The sequence below is a fragment of the Lissotriton helveticus genome, chromosome 11 (genome assembly GCF_964261635.1).
Source record: "Lissotriton helveticus chromosome 11, aLisHel1.1, whole genome shotgun sequence".
NCBI lineage: Eukaryota > Metazoa > Chordata > Amphibia > Caudata > Salamandridae > Lissotriton > Lissotriton helveticus.
In genome coordinates, this window is record NC_136072.1 from 592,382,734 (window position 1) to 592,398,089 (window position 15,356).

At 44.0% G+C, this 15,356-nt stretch overlaps 1 protein-coding gene across 4 annotated transcripts in view; it reads right to left on the minus strand.

Moving 5' to 3' along the window:
- The window catches only part of DDHD2 (DDHD domain containing 2), an 896,553-nt gene that overhangs the window by 331,486 nt on the left and 549,711 nt on the right, over window positions 1-15,356 (minus strand). For all 4 annotated transcript variants that reach the window (XM_078666383.1, XM_078666384.1, XM_078666381.1 and 1 more), the window contains exon 13: window positions 19-174. In XM_078666383.1, the coding sequence (XP_078522509.1) occupies window positions 19-174 (156 nt within the window). The remainder of the gene's footprint in view (window positions 1-18; window positions 175-15,356) is intronic.

The following is a 15,356-nucleotide window of genomic DNA, read 5'->3' on the forward strand; positions in this document are numbered from 1 at the left end:
GCTGCCAGAATAACGTACGGGATGGTAAATGTTGAGGAAGCCTCTGCATGTAGGTAACCTGTAGTCTGGGTCAATCCTTTTCAGTCCTCGAACCGTGAGAAACATTCCAATTGGAGAACCAAGTGCAAAGAAGAAATCTGGCTCAAAGATAAGCTGAGGGTAATTGACAGAAATCTAGGAAGAATAGAAACAAAATACACTTTAAATCAAGCATACACAGTATATTAAATAAAAACTTTGTGAGACTGCAAACAAGAAAAATGTACTTACTTATAACTACAGTTCTCCAACCTTGACACCTTTCAGAGATACACATGCTTCAATTATTCTTCAAAATCAGGCTTGGTAATTAATGTTACTGAAGCAGTGTACATATATACTCAAACAACAGTGAAACAGCCAAAGACTATTTGTAGCCTGTTCTCCTCATTTTTAGCTCGACCATCAGCCAATAAGATGGAGAGTCGCACACAGCTCCATTTTCAGAGGCACAATTGTTAAGTTTTTCTGAACATGTAAGATAAGGAAGCTTGGAAGAGAGGGTTGTATGTGAATCTATGAACAACATAAGTTCTTGGGAACTGGAGTTATAGATAGGAAACGTTGTCTTCTTCAGGATTGGATCTCTCATTGATTAACATCCTTGAATTAAGAATAACAAAGTAACAAAATAGTGGGATGAGGTCCACTTTAATGAAAGATGGTGTGTATTTATTGAAGTACTAGCTCTTAATGAAGGTGTGTGTTGACACCTACAGTGCAGTTAGCTTACGTCAGAGTGGCAGTCTGGCGTCTAAATGAACATACTCCCAACCTGTATCCCAAAGCCTGCCAGCTTTGGAGTGGCAAGAGGTGAAATTTAAAGAAAGTCATAAAGAGATGCCTTGCTCAAGAATAGGGAAAACCGTATTTGCATTATTAATCAGTACACAGATTTAGTCTGATTTACAAAAATCAGGAGCCAAGATTTTGTTGTCCCTTGTTTTGTTATGTAATGAAGAGCCGATGTACAGTCTGCCCTTATGAGGGGAGACTGTACGGTAAATCTTAACACGTGGCAACAAAATCTTTTGTGCAAGCCTTAATGCTCTTAATTATAGCACATTATTGGGAAGAGACTGTTCTGCATGGTTTTCAGGGACTTCTTATTGCAAGTTCTAGAAGAGGGGTGCACCACCCCTTCATGGAGGCATCATCTGTTAAGTGCAGTTGAGGATCTTGAAAGTGTAAATCTGATCCTGGAGAAGATGTGACTCTTCAACATCTACAAAAAGAGTAGAGTGATTATTATGGGATCATATAAATGAAGAAAATGTATGATGAAAGAACAAGAAGTATTTTGTGGTTCGGACCTGTGATCTAAATCTTTGTGGGGAAATCTCGAATCAAAGCTATAAATCTTTCACCGTAAAAAGGCCTTCAGAACATTTAGTGCATTTTTTTGCCCTTAGGAACAATGTATAAGTTGCAAGAGACAGATTGGACTTCATGACAATTAGTATCAGCTCAAGCTGGTGTAATAGGTCAAGTGCTGTGCGAATTGCAACTTCCAGTTCCTATTTCGTGGGCACATTAATAAGTCACTCTGCCCACTGTGGAAAAATCTGCACCTCAAGATGACGGAGATGTGCTGAAACAAAAACTAGGCATGGGGGGGGGGGGGGGGATCAGTTTTAGCCCGGATAGTAATGTCTTGATCTGGAAATGCCAGAAATTGACAATAAACCCCAAATAATCCTAATCCTAATGGAGCTTTATGGTATAGGTAATTCTGGGTAATGGTCCTCCGTTCTCCGTTCTTTTTCCTTTAATCTTTGATATTGTAGTACACTCTTTTAGAACTTTGGCTTAAAGCATTCTTTTTTAAGATTAGCCAAGTCAAGACGACCAATGGCGTACATATGCACTGACTCTGCTCCTGTATCTCATGTTATATATCTGAACTCAAACAAATTTTATGAAACAGTACACAATGTCGTTTTCAATAGCAGCACTGCGTGCATTTATTGGATTTGTTTACATTTTTATAAGTAGAGAAGTTCACGTTAAAATTATTAGCATGCTGGGAACTTGAAGAATTCAGCATGTTTTGAGGGATTTATCCACAGCGTACTATATGGTTCTTATTTACTTGAACACTTTTTATAGCTCTGTATTGACAGTAGATTTTTGTGAATGACCTGGCAATTTGTCTTTTATATTGGATATTTTATTCATATGATTCAGGTATTAATAATTGTTTTTGGCGCAGAGGATGTATCATTGCTCTCCGATACATCAGCAGCGACAAATAATTGGATTATATGTAAATGGCATTATTTTGTATATTTGATATAAGCCTTGGGATTATAAATTCATGAATGGTTTATTTTCTATGTCAGGGTCAGGGTACAAACATTTCTCTCCCCTTCCCCTTACTTTCACAAATCTTTCTAATGTGCACAATACAAAATCTTTTTTGATTTTTTATTGACACTGATGTTGTCATTTTTGAGCACTGTGGTTTTGTATTACTTTTGTTCTGCATGTTCTCTCTTCATGTATCAATAAGTGTGATCTAAATGGGTATGATCTCTTATGTATTTTCAGCCCTGATGAAGTTCTCTGATGGAGAACGAAACGCGTTGGTTGGAAAGTAAAGAACTTGTTTGGACATTGAACATGAAATAAAGGAACTTTATTAGGCTCACTCTGTGATCTTTGGACTTTTTTCTTCGCGCACACCCACACAATCGCAAGTTGAAGGATTTTAGAACTGGCACAAGGTGCAGATTTGTATAGTCAACCGTCTTCTCTGTGTGTTTTTATAAATACACCTCAAATACTCTGATGTTTATTATGAATATGTATGTTTAATTATGCACCATTAAGTCTATGGACGCTGAGCAGTCATCCCCATTGATAGACTGAAGGATGGTGATTTAGTGTTATCAAGTGCAGCCTTATACTCTGATCAATTTATTGAGAGCCCTGAGGTACAAAGCACTATTCCCCCAACTTTTTCTCTGTAAGGCAGAACCTTCAATAATATTCTTGGTACCTTGAGTATAGGCTCCAGCACCTATCCGAGGAAGGTCTTGAGGATTTATAGGACATCGAGGCGGCAATCTGGAAATGGCTTCTATTGAATCTCAATATTACACATTACCAGCACCCAGCGATGTGAGGTGATGTTGCGTTAGGTAGGAAGGATTACCTTGATCTTTCCCCCACATATATGGATACAAAAGGGGACAGGCAGGCCAAAGAGTTAAGTTTGGTGAGAACCGTCTAGAACTCTAGGAGAAGAGGCCCTCAGTACTTTCTTCTGTTGCCTGTTTGATGACTGACATTTTTTTGTTTTTTTGTTTCATATAGCGCGAATAGACCTGAAAATATCAGGTATCAGAGCGTTTTACATGGGCACCAGTTTCATTACACAAGGACACATTCATTTTGTTAGGCATTGCTTTCCCTATTGGAATGACTATCCTAGCTGCTAATAGCATCGTCTGTATTGATGAAATTAGAGGACCTCTTTGCTTATAGGAGTAAAGTCCATAAGGGTAGTTCTGTCTTCTTTGCTGTCTTTGTCTATGTGTTTAGCAAAAAAATGCTCACTGTCAAAGGGTGTACTTTGAGTATAAACAATGTGCTGAGGAGCCAACCATATTGCCCCCGAAAAGCCCCAGACTGCATCTGATGAAATCCAGCATTTGATGCATCAAGTAAAGTGTCAATGAGGGCTCAGTATGTGCATTTTCCCAGAAAGGCATTTGCTTGGGCGCTCCAATAAGCAAAAGAGAAATGTAATTGAATAATTGCTTATCATAACAAGATAGGGCAACAGAAGCATTTGCAAATTCCACTGAAGTTGCTGTGAAAATGTCTACACTCTTGCCAGCTATATCTAAGCACTAGCCTTCCCTGTCTGGAGAAGAATGCGAGGACTTGTAGGGTTGAGTGTGCAGCGCTGCCCTGCCTGGTAAATAAGTCTGCCTTTAATTTTGACAGATTCCCCACCAGAAGATGATAACTTCAGACACAGTAGGACTTAAAAGTTCTTTATCCTGAATAGTGCTGGAGCCAAAAGTCATGTAAATGAAGCATTATTCTAGTAGAACACCAAACTTCGTGGAGGGAAAGTAAACATTTTGTATATTGATCTTCCACATATACGTTTGTGGTCTCACAGGTGTCTAAATACACCACAGATAAGAAAATGTGACCACAGCATATTACCACAACTGGCAAGGGGGTTGAATATCTCAACGAATCTTGAATCGAGTTGTCTGTCAGCAGCATGAGCAAAACACATCTTAACTATAAGGCAGAGGTGTGGAATTTTATAAAATAGCTACTTGACAAAGAGCTGGGGTGATTTAGAAATCTACTTGCCCCGTAAAAAAATCCACTTGCCCCTTTGACATTATTTTGAACGCATCCTCATTAAATCAGAGATCTGACCAAGGCCTCACTGAAAATGTCAGGGTTTATATTATATCAGGGTTTGGATTCTGCCAATGCTCTAATGTTGCTACCTTTCCGTAAATCTATTTACAGAGGCTGAAAAATTGATGAAAGTGATAGGTTCAGGTCGGGAATGCCATGTGAATCTGTGCACGTTAATAAACTTAAGGGTAATCAAATTTTTTTTTTAACTCTTTTTATTAACTTTGCTCAAAATACCATTGCTTACATGAATTACTTGTGTTTGTACATGGTGAGGTTTCAACGTTACAGCAATAATGTGCAAAAGAGGTAAGCGACTGTCGATCGTTAATACGTTCCAGGGCATACTTGTACAGCAGAGTAGATTCTCCCAAAACATATCAAAGCATTATTATGGAGGCCTGACCCTTGTATATCTCGACCGGAAGTCCATTTGGGCCTGCTGCCTTTCCTGACTTTAGGGACCCCAGGGCCTCTCCCAACTCTTCCTCCGTGAGATCGGCACCCTGCGCCTGGTGCGCTTTCTCAGATAGTGTGGGTAAAGAAAAGTATCTGATAGAGACATCTAGCTGCCGATTCCTTAACTTAAAATATCCCGAGGAGTCAGACTGGATCCGGAAATTTTTCCCTAGCAGTAACTCTGACATCGTCCACGGAAGTGACGTCAATGGAGCCATATAAATAAGAACCCCCTGGCATGCTGATGTCAGGTTTTCTTCTTTTCCGCGTCCCAACGTGGATCCAGAGAATTGGTTACCTCTGGCCTGTTTTTGTTTTTCAGGTACAGGCGACGCTTCTGGGTGTCCGGCAACAGTGTGCGATGCCTAGGGCTTCAAAGTGTGTGAATCCTGTACGCGGCAGAGGTCGGCAACGGATCCACATGCGATCTGTATGTGGTGTTTGGGAGAGCACCACAACTCCGAGGAGTGCGCCGCATGCCGAAGCCGAAGTTCTGTGGGAACGGCGCATGGAGTTGCTGTCCACCCGGATGTCCCGTTCGGAGTCCTCATGCCGCCGGTCTCCTTCTCGGGCGGTGGGATCGGTTCGAGACAGGTTGTGGAGTCGTTCCCGCAGACATCACTCTCCTCCTGCAGGTAAACACAAGAAAAAGAAGTCACAGAGGCTGCAGACCTCATGCGACGGCGGGGCCCGATGCTCTCGGTATGCTCCGGACGCGGGCCCTCAGGAGTTGACCCCCGCGTACCCGCCATTTCCTAGAGCTGGGGCACTTGGGCCCAGATGGAGGCCTATTCTCAGGCCTTACTAGCCACCATTGGGTCACCCCCTCTCCCTGGCGCACCTTCGGGCCCCACAGAGGGGGTAGGGGCTCCGATCGGAGCTTCGCCAGAGGGTTCGCCCTTGGCACCGGTCGAGCACCCTGACTCCGGTTCAAGAGTTGCTGTGACATCGGGACTCAGCCCGTAGGGGCATCCTACCGGCACGTCCAAGCCTTCCATGTCGTCTCTGTGAGGCTCCCTGCACTAACGACGGCTGCGGCGCAGTCCTCGACTCCGAGTCAACATCGTTCCTCTCCGCAGGTTCCCACCTGGAGGTCGTGTCGACACCAGTCCGATGTCGGACAGACGCGGCTCCTTCTGGATTCATCGATGTCGAGTCTACGCCGTTTTGAAGCCGACCAACGCTGGTGCCATCCCCAGACGTTCATTGGCTTGTGGAGGCTGAATCTGAGGAGGCCCCTATGGGTTCGCTACCCCAGGGTTGTTTCGCTGTCCTTCTTGGTGGGACCCCTTGCACTGGCAGGACCTTGGATGTCCTCCGGCTCTAGAGCCCCCCACATTTTGGTGGCAGGATTAGCCTCATGCCGTCCCCTATGGATGACCTGTTGTCGCCACTTCGAATGGCCATGGTGGCTAGTGCGGCTTTTGCAAGGGCAGTTTGCAGGGCTACGGACATTTTACAAATGCAGCCACCCTCAGTCTCTCTGCCCTCTGATCCCTTGCTGGATTTACTCCACCAGGGCACCGTGGAAGTGGAGCTCGTTGTACGATGCTCTTCTGGGGACTTGGGCGAGGCCTTCTTCGGGGGACCCGGTGGATTGTGCTATTGCACATCGGCATCGCCCGGCTCCAGACGACCCTGTCTGTTTGTCTCTCCATCCTAGGGCTCAGGGGCTGGTGATTCAGGCAGCTTCAGTCTCGCTGCCTTCTGCCCCTCCTCCGTTACTTCCTCCCACTTGGGAATCTCGATGGTTGGAGTTGTGTGGCTGCCATATTTTTGCATCCACCAGTGCAGGCCTCCGATCCCTTAACACGTCTTGCGTGTTTGCACGGGCTACTTCTGCCCTTTGGGACCCGGTTGAGCGCCTCCTTCCCTCTCTTCCTCGGACTAACCTGGAACAGTCGGTTCGCGATGGCCAAGAAATGGCGCAATTTTTAATTCGTACGGCCATGGACACTACTGATTTGGTGGGTTGAGCTATGGCCCGGTCTGTTGCTCTGCGCTGCCATGCCTGGTTGCGCGATGGCTGTTTCCCTGCCAACGTCCAGGAGTGTCTTCGAGATTTGCCCTTTGATAGGGTCACCCTGTTCGACAGACATGCTGACTCGGCGGTTCAACGTCTCATGTCTGGGTTTCCATGAGTTCTATGATTTGTAGTCCTTGTTATGGACTTTGACTTTTCGTTGCAGTGTTGTCACTGGTTTTTCTGGTGCTCAGTCTCTGGTTTCAATTCCTTATTACCCGGACTGACTGTGCGGCTTTTCGCCGTCTTGTCCTTCTTTTGTTGCAGCTGGTCAGCTGTTCCTGCATTTCTTTTTATCCCTCTGAATAACTGCTTGGCTCAAAGAGGTGTCCCTTGCTTTAGAGGGATGTAAGATTCCCTATGTGGGGTACTTGTTGGCTATTGTGTAGCTGCTCTTCCTAGCAGGGGAAGTTTCAACGGCTTCTGAGGAGTCTTCTTTGGCTTCTTTTCTTTTGTCAATGCCCTTCCTGCTATTGTAGGACATCCTTCCGTTCCTGGCCTCTGCGGAGGTTTTCAGGTACACTCTAGTGGTACAGGGCTGTCACTCTTATTCCACGATTCTGTGTTCCGCTCCAGGTGTTTCACTGGTTGTGAGTTACCAATCATAACTAAAGGCACTGTTACATTTGTGTATGTTACGGTGCAGGTATTCTTCTTCAGGATACTTGCTGTCATTATACAGTGTCTGTATAGGACTGTATCTTCCCCTTTTTATGACAAACCTTTGTCTGGGTATTTCTCACTCCTTCCTCGTGAGTGTAGTGGTCAGTGTCCACACCTGTCTCGCGACGGGCCACGGTTCCGTCCCTATCAGGAGGGATATTGTCGCGTTTCGGTGTTTTTGAAACAATAGTGTCCTGCTATGTTTCACACTGGTGCCGTTGGTGCTTATTGTGTGACTTTCCTTTTATCAAGGGCGTTCTCTTTGAGGTTCCCCCTTGTTTTTCATTTTTCCTTCATTTGTTATATATATATGTTTTTTTTTGTCAGGGGGTGGTTTGCACCAATAAAGCATCAAGCTTCGCATTCTTCGTGTGTGCCTGCCTTTTTTCATACCGAACGAAGGTGTGACGTTGAGGATATATATATATATATATATATATTTATATATATATATATATATATAGGGCCTCGGTGTTTGTGTTTCCTGTCGTGCTGACGTTGGTGGGCTGCTCCATGCCCACTGTGTAACGAGGCTGCCCTGAAGGGTCGGGGGCTCCTTGGAATTGGAGAAATGTGCTTGGATGTTAAACAGGAGCATGACCCACTACAGTCACACTACCTATGAGGTAATGCCACTAGTGTGAAATGCGCGACTGTTTGGAAGGGAGTCGGAGGGGTTGACATCCCGCTCTGACCATCCAGAGTAACAAACGGTTTTGAGGTGGTGTACGTTTACTGTGAGCACTTGCTATTAACTCAGCACATGGCAAAGAGGACAGTATATCTATTAAAAGCAATGCAGGTACGATGTATTTAACAGCAGAAACATCGATGTTAAAGAGAATTCATTGAAATTCCTTGCAGAACTTACCATAACTTGTACACTGCATTGTGGGACTTGTATTTCCATCTGGAGGTCATGTGACATTGCGTATTTTAAACCAGCACAACGCACTTTGCTTTTGATTAACTTTCCCACCTGTGACCAAGGCGAGCGCTGAAACGCGTAAGGATAGGGGAAGGAGTGCTGTTGCCACTGCAAATAAATTGTTTCATCTCTGGAAAGGGCCTCGGTGTTTGTGTTTCCTGTCGTGCGGACGTTGGTGGGCTGCTCCATGCCCACTGTGTAACGAGGCTGCCCTGAAGGGTCGGGGGCTCCTTGGAATTGGAGAAATGTGCTTGGATATATATATATATATATAACACTGACGAAGGCAAGTGCTGAAACGCGTCTGTTATTTTGATATTTGTGTGCAATGAACCTAGAAGGGTTTAACCTACTGCGAGTGCTGATTTTTGCTGTTCTCGGACTGTGGAGCTTGAATATATATATATATATATGTGGGTATCTTGCACTCAATAAAGAAAATATATATATATATATATATCTATATATATATCTATATATATATATATATATATATTCCAACTCCAACCGTCCCTTGCTCCAGGAAAACGATAACGCACTCACGGGGGTATTTTTACTCAAGCTTTTAATATTGCGGCTTTTCTGACAAAGCAAACAAACAAACAGACGCGTTTCAGACTTAGAGTCCTTCGTCAGTGTCGGTGTGTGCCGCGTTACCCGGCACCATATGTACACATTTCACTTCCTGTCACATGAAATGGAAAACGGACACCATGTAATTCTTTGCAAAAGGGGCAGCCATTTCTAAGTGGGTCAATTGTTACACGTAATTATAATTATACAATGTGTATTGACTCTTATGTTATACTCATTCCTTGTTCACTTCATTGCAGTGAATAGTGTTAATCTTGCCGTGGATCAGCAGATCATGGAATCTCAACAGCCCTATTTACAAAAGTATTTACATTATATACAATCATACCATATCAAATTAAAGGTCATCCTCCCATTGCACTAAGGGTTACGTATTTACCATCATTGTTATAATCACATTTGATGCAAACCCAAGTTGGTTAAAGAACAAAATCTCGCCGTGTATCGGCATGTCACCGACTCTGGCAAACCGGCAAAGTCATAATCAAAACAAAATCCATTACTTACAAGATCAATTCCTCAAGTTCACCACTGCATATCGTTCCTATTCAGATTCATCAGATATTGAATAGGTTAAGAGAATCCACATGGAATCTAATCTATTTACATTTTACTGCATAAATATACCAAGTGAAACTATAGCCCATGAGCCTCTGCAAGTGGTCAACATTCTACTGTAATATTGAGAAAGGAACAAAAGAAGGAAAAGGAGAGGTAAGAGGGAAGGGAAGAAAATGGTGGGGGTGGGAAAAGGGAAAGGGGGGGGTGGAAAAGGGAAAAAGGTGGGAGAGGTGGAGCAAAGGGAGAAGGAAAGCAAGCACAAAGGAAGAAAATACAAAGCAAACAGATTGGATCCCACTTTAACAGAAAGGATACATGTACCAGGGAGGCAATACAGAGCAAACATAATGGCAATAATATCCGCAGGTTCTATAGTTCACAGTTCATACAGTTATACCTGCATGGATACTTTAGGCCAGGCTCTGTTCAAAAGGGACTACGCCCAGATCAATGATTATTTCCCCAGATGAACACCCAGTTCCTCTCCAATATTTAATCCACCAGGCTGTTTCGTCTGCATATCAATTATATGGCGCGACTCTAGCCTACGTAGACGTGTTAGTCTGTCACCTCCCCTAGGATTTAAAGGGACATGATCCATGCCAAAATATTGGAGAAGCTCACGATTGCTCTGATGAGCTTGAGCAAAATGCCTGGCCACAGGGTACGTTGTGTCTTTATTCATAATGGCCCGTTGGTGTTCGAAGATACGCATTTTTACCCCATTAATTGTACTGCCTATGTATTTGTACCCGCAGGGACATGTAAGACAATACACCACATATGGTGTTGTGCAGGTAATAAAATGCTTGATCTTTTTTGATTGAGTCAGGCCTGGAACAGAATAAAAGAGCACCCTTCGACTGTTTTCACATGCGCGGCATTTCCCACAAGGAAAAAATCCCGCCATATCTCTCAAAGTACCCTGTCCGGTAATCTTCATGGATGTGAGGTGACTCTGAACCACCATATCCTTGATGGAACGTGATTTCCGGAAAGTGATAAGTGGTCTCTCTGGAACATCACAGCCAATCACTGGATCGGTGCGTAGTATGTGCCAACTTCTAGTTAACATGCCTCTAAGGGCATTCGCCCCCTCTGAGAATGTAGTAATCATTCTAAACTTGTTGATCTTTTCGCTGTCTTCCATTCTTTTTGGTTTACACGTTAGAAGCTGTCGCCTGGGGATCCTTGACACTTTTCTCAAGGTTCGGTCTAATAGTTCTGGATCATACCTCTCATGTGAAACCTCCGCATGCTCTCATTCGCTGCTGTCATAAAATCCTCATCTCGGGGACAATTTTGTCTCAGCCTCAGCAATTCACCGTAAGGAATGCTTTTTACCAGGCTGGGTGGGTGACTACTCTTAGCGTGGAGGATACTATTCCCTGCCGTGGGTTTTCTGTAAAGGGCAGTTTGCAACTTCTCCTCCTTTACAAAAACTCTTAGATCTAGGTAGTGGACTTCCTCCCTACTAACATCGGCAGTGAATATCAAATGCAGATCATTATTGTTCAGATCCCTGATAAAATTGTTTGCATCTGTGGAGGAGCCCCTCCACACCACAAACAAGTCGTCAATGTAACGACGCCACATCACAATGTTATCTGCCCATTTGCTGTTTTCACCGGCAAGAGCCACCTGCTCCTCCCACCAGCCCACGAATAAATTCGCGTAGCTGGGGGCGAAGCAGGTTCCCATCGCCGTCCCCGAGGTTTGTTTAAACAGGGTATTCTGAAACAAAAATGTTTTATTCTGTAAACAGAATTCCAGCATCTCTATTAGCATGACACCATGCTCCCTATATTTCCCAGGTCTCATATCAAGGAAATACTTTACGGCCTTGACCCCCATATCATGCCTTATGCAGGTGTATAGGCTCGTGATGTCAAGAGTAATGAGCAGGAAAGAATTGTCCCAGGTGATGTGTTCAATCTGTTCAATGAAATGCTTCGTATCTCTCACATACGATTTCAAATTTCCCACAGATTTTGCTAAAAAAGAGTCGATGTATATTGACAAATTCTCCGTCAATCCGCCTTTAGATGATACGATCGGTCGTCCCGGAGGGTTTATTATGTCTTTGTGCACTTTTGGGAGCTGATAAAAAGTAGGAGTGATTGGTTCGGGATTACGCAAAAACAGAAACTCATCCATATCCAACATGGACTTATTCCGCCATTTTGTCAGAAGGTCATGATATGACTTTTTACTGCATTCATATTCCCTCTCATTGGTGATGACATAATTTTCTTGGTTTTCCAATTGTCGGAGAGATTCCTTGCAGTACTGGTCTCTAGATAGCAGAACGATGTTCCCCTCCTTTGTCGGATGGCTTCAATATAATTTTTTCATTCCTCTGAATATTCTCCAAGGCAGATTGCTGTTCCATGGTCAGGTTGTGTTTCTTTTTCCAACTCCGCCTTTTGCTGTTATCCATCCTGTATTGTACTAGGTCCTGTATAACTGCCTCTGAGAAAGTGTCTATCACATCAAAAGGCGTTTGAGGGTTAAACTGTGAGGGTGCTCGGAAATTGGTTTGAGGTGGTTCTTGCTCAATTCCGGTTTGTATCCCCACTGTTTGTGTTCGTTCTTCCCTCAAATCTTCTAATACTTGGACTGAGTCTAAATCTCTCACGGTTAAGGTGTCAGTAGGTTGTGCAGATAATCTTCTTTTTTTCTTTGTTTTATGATGAGAGTCCACAACACTAGGTTTAATTTTGTGGAACTTGTGTAACTTCATTTTTCTCACTAGTTTAAACAAGTCAATTCTTGTTTGCGTGAATTCTAGTCTGTCACTGGGACAAAAGGTGAGGCCCAATTGCAGGGTATTTCTCTCAACATCTGATAGGTCATAATCAGTTAGGTTTATTATGGTTAGATTATCATTGCAATCTACCATCTGTTGCCCTTCTTGCGGGTGTTGTAGCTCGCAGCTTTGCCTCTTCCTCTGCCAGCCGCCCCTCCTTGTTTGTCGTCGTCCTCTGGGGGTTTGCTCTTTCCCCCTCTCAGCCATGTCTTCTGGATTAAATTGAACTCCAAGTGAAAAGGGTTCTTTCGCAGTTGGCTGGTCGTTCCCAAGTTCCCATCTCCAGAGGGCTCCTCATCAGTGACACTAGACTCTGAAGTAGCTGCTTCAACTACTGGCTCCGCAGTTTGTTTCACGCTCTTGTTCTTCATGGCCGCTCTGACACCATCATATTTTTTAGAGAATGTTAGTACTCTTCCTTGGGTATAGTCGCGTTCATCCCTTTCGAACTTCTCCTGTTTTCTTGATCTTATTTTAAGTTCATACTTCATCAGTCTCTTTTTTTTTCTTTAGAGAGGGTACTCTGATAAAACATGCAGCATTGCCGAAGTCAAATGCAGTACTAAAAACAGACATGACCTACTGTTCCCAAAGGCCACAGAAGGTGAGATAGCCACACAAGAAAGACAACCCCCGAGGCTAATCACTGGTTTCAATCGCCATCATGCAAACCTTCGTAAAATCCTCAGAAGGCACTGGCCTTTGATCCGCAATGACACAACCATAGGGAACTTAATGGGCGGGAAACCACTAGTTTCCTTTCGCAAGGCAAAATCTATGCGGGCAGAATTGGTGTGCAATGCCCCGGTTGTCAAGAAAAAGAAAAACTGGCTACAGTCACAAACGGGCTACAGAAAATGCAGTAAATGCAAGGCATGCATCCATGGAATTAACACAACTAGTGTGGTGACACCATTTAGACAAAAACCCCTCACTATCAGAGAACAGTTTACGTGCAAAACGGAATTTGCAGTATACGTACTCACCTGTGAGTGCGGCAAACGATATGTGGGTTCCACTATACACCAAGCACATGTGAGAATCCTACAGCACTTGCGAGCCATCACGAACAGGGACCAAACCTATCCAGTAGCACGCCACATTCATGAAGCGCATGGTGGAGACTCAACAGGTCTGACGTATTTCGTCATAGACAATATCCCCAAAAAGGTGAGGGGCGGGAATCGCAAATTGGCACTACGCCGATTGGAATCAAGATATATCATCCTCTTGAATTCCAAGATCCCGTCAGGGTTAAATGCAGACGTAGCCCTTAGTGTCCATATCTAGCTGCCTCACGTCTCATCCCTAAGTACCCCTATGAAAACATCCACCATCCATGCACAATCACTGTACTAATACAACAAGATGTCTTAATGGGCAGTTGAACGCACTACAGACACAGAGGCAGCATCAACATGACATGTCCTCCAAATCCCGTAATTCCGATAAATCCCACCCCACATGTAGTTGATTGGACAATAACCATGAGACATTCAGCCAGCGCAGCCTGAGCCTATGCACACGCACTTACCGGCACTATGCCACAGTCAGGGACACATACTCCGATGTAAAAATATACTGTGCAATGGTTCCGTGCACCAGCAAGCAAACCAGGTACTGGCGGTATGGTTACCATGGTTATAGACATAACAACAGGGCTTATCCAATCGGGATCGGGGTACCATCCCAGCCACAGTCAGACAACGTATCATGAGAGCGAACACGGGCCATCGGCAAAACTAGGAGGGGTTAATTGAATGCTAAGAAACCACGGAGGTCTTTGTGTTTATGATGTATGAGTAGCCTTAGTGCGGAAACAATTTATTTGTACACCCTTGTATAAAATATAAATGTAATGTTTTAAACATGATGTTAATGCTTAAAAATAACATAGGAGTTGACGAAAAGAAAGGATAAAAAGACTGCCATGAAATCAATGTGCTGAGTCAGTGAACTTGTCACGTCGCTCCAAGGGTGCAACCTGATTACCATAGCAACCAAACAATGCTAATTAACTTTGTTAATTGAAACCCATGACATGAATTGTATATATATAGTGCACAACGTTATGGTCAGATGTTAGTGAGCAAGGCGGGAGCAAGCCGCCGAAACGCGTCTGAGCAGAAACTGATCGTGAAAATAAACGTTTGAATTGAGATACACGGAGTCAGCGCCTTCTTTGATGGAAAGTATGGTATGGTGAAAATATATATATATATATATATATATATATGTATATATATATATATATGTATATATATATATATATATATATATATATAGATGTGATCAAGCTCCGCTTGCGGAGCGAAACGCGTCAGGGAGGGCACTCGCTCTTGCACTCTTGTTGAAATTAAAAATGGATTGCTGGCAAAGATTTCCGTGATGTGGCTACTTTTGGTGTTTTTGATTTGATTGAACACCTGGCGAATGTGAGGTCTACGCCTGTTGTCTCCGTCACCCTTTGGCGGTCAGGATCAGATATATATATATATATATATATATATATATATATACATACATATATATATATATATACATATATATATATATATACATGGGAGCGTTTCTAATTTCCAGCACAACGGAGCAGTGAGCCATCGGGCAGGGAAGCCGTGAGGTGAACGGCAGGAACAGCGGGACGCGCTGAGAGCGCACTGAGAGCACTACAGCCCCCAGCAGCACCAGGGGTGACGCGCTCGTGACGCGAGAAGAGCGCCAGGCGGCGCTGAAAAGGGAGACGCCCCCACTCGCCCCGCGAGTCGCGCGCGGGAGAAGCCCGGGACAAGGGCGGGACAGTCTTAGACAGTCCTAGACTGGCCGGGACTGGACTGGGCAACCCCCCTAACATCTGCAACCTAAGCAAGTAAGAGATTTCCCTTGTC